The sequence below is a fragment of the Sebastes umbrosus genome, chromosome 14, assembly GCF_015220745.1.
Source record: "Sebastes umbrosus isolate fSebUmb1 chromosome 14, fSebUmb1.pri, whole genome shotgun sequence".
NCBI classification, from domain to species: domain Eukaryota; kingdom Metazoa; phylum Chordata; class Actinopteri; order Perciformes; family Sebastidae; genus Sebastes; species Sebastes umbrosus.
The window spans coordinates 26,363,378-26,368,201 of NC_051282.1; the positions used below are offsets into that span (position 1 = coordinate 26,363,378).

Here is a 4,824-nt window from a genome sequence, read left to right on the forward strand (position 1 = left end):
TCTGGGGACAAGTTGTAAAAATATGCAAAAAGGGCCTGTTATTTCTGTAAAATTGAAATAAAATAAATAAAACCAAGTATAATAAAGAACTATAAGAACTGCACTGTGTTTATACTTCTAACAGTCCTAATGAAAGTTATTATACTGTTGATGATTTTCTGTCTGTAATCAAAGAAAATTCATATGATTGTATTTTTTTTATCTTCCTTTATATCACTATAATAATAAAATGCTTCATATTATTATAATAACATGTAGTTATGATTTGTAATTATAGTCTATTTTTCTTCTCTCTTTAAGTATTCACTTTTTAGACTTGAAGTTACACCTTAAATTTAAATGAAACCAAAGATTATAAAGGGGAAAAACACCTTTTTTTTCCAACTGGAGCTGGTTTTTCGCTGTTGTTGACTTGCTTGCTGAGTTCTGCTTTGCAGAGCAGAGTCACATTTCGTCTCCGCCTACTAAAAAGTTTCCCCCAATCATTTCCTCGCCGTCAAACATAAATCCAGGCATCGCCTCCTGTGTCTCTAGACTCTCCAGCAATCCTCCTCCAAGAGTAGACCTCTCAGTCACACTTCTCTCCAAAGTCACAGTTGTGCAAAGTCGAGCATTAGAAAACTTCTTCTCTGCGTAATTGTGAAAAAAAGTCCAAGGAGCGTCAAAAACTTTTTATTTTCGACCTTTTTAAAAGGATTTGCCAGTGAAGCTGTGCGCCCTCACAGACTGTCAGTCACTGCAGTCTTTTGGGCACTTTGGGATTTAGAAAGAAAAGGATTTTCTCCTTTTTTTTTTTTTACATTTCTTTTTGTTTTTCTGCGAGATTCTTTCATTTTTTACGCATGAATCTCCTCGACCCTTACCTGAAGATGACAGAAGAACAGGAGAAGTGTCACTCCGACGCTCCCAGCCCCAGCATGTCCGAGGACTCCGTTGGCTCTCCGTGTCCGTCCGGCGGATCCGGCTCCGGCTCGGACACCGAGAACACCAGACCGTCCAACAACAACCACCTCCTCCTGGATGCAGAATACAAGAAGGAAGGAGACGAGGAGAAATTCCCGGTGTGCATCCGAGACGCGGTGTCTCAGGTGCTGAAGGGATACGACTGGACTCTGGTGCCAATGCCGGTGCGCGTAAACGGCTCCAGTAAAAGCAAACCTCACGTCAAGAGACCGATGAACGCGTTCATGGTGTGGGCTCAGGCTGCACGGAGGAAGCTGGCCGATCAATACCCGCATCTGCACAACGCGGAACTCAGCAAAACCCTCGGCAAACTGTGGAGGTAGGTTCACTTTGCACGCTCTTTTACGCACTATTTCCTCCATGCAATGCACCACCTGTCTGCTGTTGCACGTAGAGCTTTGCAGACTGGGAATTTGACATTTGAAATTATATTTCTCTCTATTACTTATTTCTAATTATGGATACCTTTTTCTATGTTCCAGTATAGAAGAAGTGGTATAGACTCAGATTACGCACACTTTTTTTTTCAGCTGCTTCTTCTTAATTATTGATATTTATTTTTATTTATTTATTATTTTATTTAAAAGGGAGTTTAAAACATAAATGTCATCATTTGATGCACCATATACCAGATTATAGCTTTAAGCTCATTCACATCTTGGCACGTCAAAACAAAGAAACATGCTACAGTCATACAAGAAAGAACATACAACAGTGAATGCAATAATTCAGTAAATTGCACTATCATGCAACTATTTAATCACTCATGTTCTTGTGCTCGTTGAATGTGTTTTTAATGTGAATTTTCTGTGCTATTTCCAGATTGCTCAATGAGGGAGAGAAGCGTCCGTTCGTGGAGGAAGCTGAGCGCCTGAGGGTGCAGCACAAGAAGGACCACCCCGACTACAAGTACCAGCCACGCCGGAGAAAGTCTGTCAAGAACGGACAAAACGACCCAGAGGACGGAGAGCAAACCCACATCTCTCCTACTGCCATCTTCAAGGCGCTGCAGCAGGCCGATTCTCCTGCGTCCAGTCTGGGCGAGGTGCATTCTCCAGGAGAACACTCAGGTAAGAAAATTAAATGAAGACACCAAGAAAAATAATTTAGTTTCCAAATGTGACTCATTGTGGCACTGCTTGTGGAAGGCAAATATTTAGAAGCCTTTAGGGCCTTGAACAAGACACCTGTTAATCATTTAATGATTAGACACCTGTCAAGTGTATAGTGCCAACAAACTCCACCTCCTGAAAACATTCATACTGGTATTTCACTTCATCACCTGTCCCTCATGCATGAATTTGAACTGTGAGGTTAACTCTGCCTTCTTTCTAACCAGGTCAGTCCCAGGGCCCGCCAACGCCCCCAACAACCCCCAAGACAGACCTCCCCTCCAGCAAACCTGACCTGAAGCGCGAGGGGCGCCCCATGCAGGAGGGCACCAGCCGCCAGCTCGGCGGCATCGACTTTGGAGCCGTGGACATCGGCGAGCTGAGCAGCGAGGTCATCTCCAACATGGGGAGCTTCGACGTCGATGAGTTCGACCAGTACCTGCCGCCTCACAGCCACGCCGGGTTGACCGGAGCGGGCCAAGCCGGCTACACCAGCAGCTACGGCATCAACGGCTCTTCGGTCAGTCAGGCGGCCAACGTTGGGGCCCACGCCTGGATGTCCAAGCAGCAGCAGCACTCTCTGACCAGCCTGGGTGGAGGAGGAGGAGGAGGAGGAGGAGAGCAAGGCCAGCAAGGTCAACAGAGAACCACCCAGATCAAGACAGAGCAGCTGAGCCCGAGTCACTACAACGAGCAGCAGGGCTCCCCGCAGCACGTCACCTACGGGTCCTTCAACCTGCAGCACTACAGCACCTCCTCGTACCCGTCCATCACAAGAGCACAGTATGACTATTCAGACCACCAAGGTGGCGCCAACTCCTACTACAGCCACGCCAGCCAAGGCTCCGGCCTGTACTCCACCTTCAGCTACATGAGCCCCAGCCAGAGGCCCATGTACACCCCGATCGCCGACACCACCGGGGTGCCCTCGGTGCCCCAGACCCACAGTCCGCAGCACTGGGAGCAGCAGCCCATTTACACGCAGCTCTCCAGGCCATGAGGCGGCGGCCCCTCAGCACTGACTGTACAACACCCATCCCCACGCATATAGACTTCTTTCTGGCCTCTGCGCCGCCACGCCACACACGCCCTTCATTGCCAACAGAAAAACATGAAAAGGACTTCTTTTTTTTTTTATAGTACTGAAAATATATCTTTGGATTGGCTCACAACAGTGCCTTTTGTATTGGTTGGAATTGTGATTATATTTTTTTAGATATAATGTTTTAAAAAAAGTTAAATCCTCTGTGAGGACATACTGGTTATAAATATTTTAGTATGTACTGTGTATGTGTTCTGCTCTTCATCATAATCAGTGTCATCAGCATCCTCATCGTCACGATTTGAAGGTTTAACACATCTAAAGGAGCGGGTAAAAAACACCCTCAGTGGCCTTACTTCTCACTAATGTATTTTTTGTACATCAGTTTACTGACACTGCCGTCTTATAATACCTGCAGCCTACGTTCCGCTTTGAGTTTTTGTACTGTACATATTTTATTGTAATTCCCGCGAGATGCAAGAATTGAGCGATGCAGGTTCGAAATAGATTTTGGCCATACGATATGACCGTGTCATCAGTGAATTAGTCAAATATTCTACGTCTTGTTCTTTGCTTTAGCTCTAATGATTGTGTTGGAAACACTATAGCAGGTGCCATGTAACTCTACTAGGGGCCTTACTGTGTTGCTAGATGTAACCGAGCAATGCTTGCTTTTATCCGGGTACTGCCTTTTGATACCGTTGGTGCCTCTGGAGCCGCAGCGGAGAGGCTCCTTCCATCTGCTGGCATCGAAAAACCACAGCATAGTTCTGACTTCCTGCTTGAGGAGATGCAGGAAGTGACCTTTGACCTGATTCTCCTCAGCAGCCAGCAGGTCTGAGTCTGGCGTGCTTCTATCATTCCTACAGCCCCCGTCCTTTTTTTTTTTTTTTTTCCTAACCTTTTTTCTTAATTTATTCTTTAGCATTAATTTTATTTGAAAATAACTATTTTGCAATTATCTTCTTTTAAATTCTGCAGCAGCTAACTGAGATGTTTTCAGTGGCATAGTTTGCTGCCATATGTGGTACAAATTTGTTTATTTATCATTTGTAAATGTTTCCTTTATTCATGATCTAGTTTATGTACAGATTACTTATAATGAGTCTTTCTCTTAAAAAAGAAAAACTGGAAGTTTTCTCTTTTTTTCTTTCTAACAAATGAATTAATGGATATGGAAGCTGCGGCTGTTTTGTTTTTTTGTTGTAAAGAATTTGCTGGAATCAACAGGATACTTTTTGTTATTGAAAAAAAAAACGTTGCGTTCCTGGTTTTATATCATGCATCATTAGTTCTCATCTCGTCATCTCCTTAATGCAGTTTCCGTAGGTAAACATTGCATTGTCTTAAAAGCTTATCTTTTGTATTATATTGTTTGCAATAAAAACAAAACACTGAGAAATATGTCATTGTCTTGTGCCTTTAATTATGAGCATGTTTCGTACTGTGTTATCTGTGTCAGACAAAGATCAGTGAGGTTTATTTGTCCCACTTATGATAAGGTGGCAGAAGATAAATTAAAGTGTTATTTACTGAGTCTGAATTGGAACAGTCTTCATCCGACTCATATGCTTAGAAAACAGCGGAAATCCAGAAGATTATTATAATGTGACACAGATAATCTAATTTCTGCAGTAATCAGAGGCAGCTTGGTAAAGTTATCCAATATGAAGTGAAAATACGAATCAGTATACTTTGCAGTACTGG

The 4,824-nt window shown here is 43.4% G+C and overlaps 1 protein-coding gene across 1 annotated transcript; it reads left to right on the forward strand.

Moving 5' to 3' along the window:
• Positions 1-842: 842 nt before the first annotated feature.
• On the forward strand, positions 843-4,521 carry LOC119502518 (transcription factor Sox-9-A-like). Its single transcript, XM_037793570.1, has 3 exons — positions 843-1,282; positions 1,786-2,033; positions 2,303-4,521. The coding sequence occupies exons 1-3, from the start codon at positions 843-845 to the stop codon at positions 3,073-3,075; spliced, it is 1,461 nt and encodes a 486-aa protein (XP_037649498.1). The 3' UTR covers positions 3,076-4,521.
• Positions 4,522-4,824: the final 303 nt, after the last annotated feature.

What these genes read in the sequence shown, in the direction of transcription:
- LOC119502518 (XM_037793570.1), top strand. Translation starts at nt 843, where the DNA reads ATGAATCTCCTCGACCCTTACCTGAAGATGACAGAAGAACAGGAGAAG. An exon ending in ACCCTCGGCAAACTGTGGAG is followed by an intron (nt 1,283 to 1,785) that starts GTAGGTTCACTT and finishes TGCTATTTCCAG; the next exon opens with ATTGCTCAATGAGGGAGAGA. An exon ending in TTCTCCAGGAGAACACTCAG is followed by an intron (nt 2,034 to 2,302) that starts GTAAGAAAATTA and finishes CTTTCTAACCAG; the next exon opens with GTCAGTCCCAGGGCCCGCCA.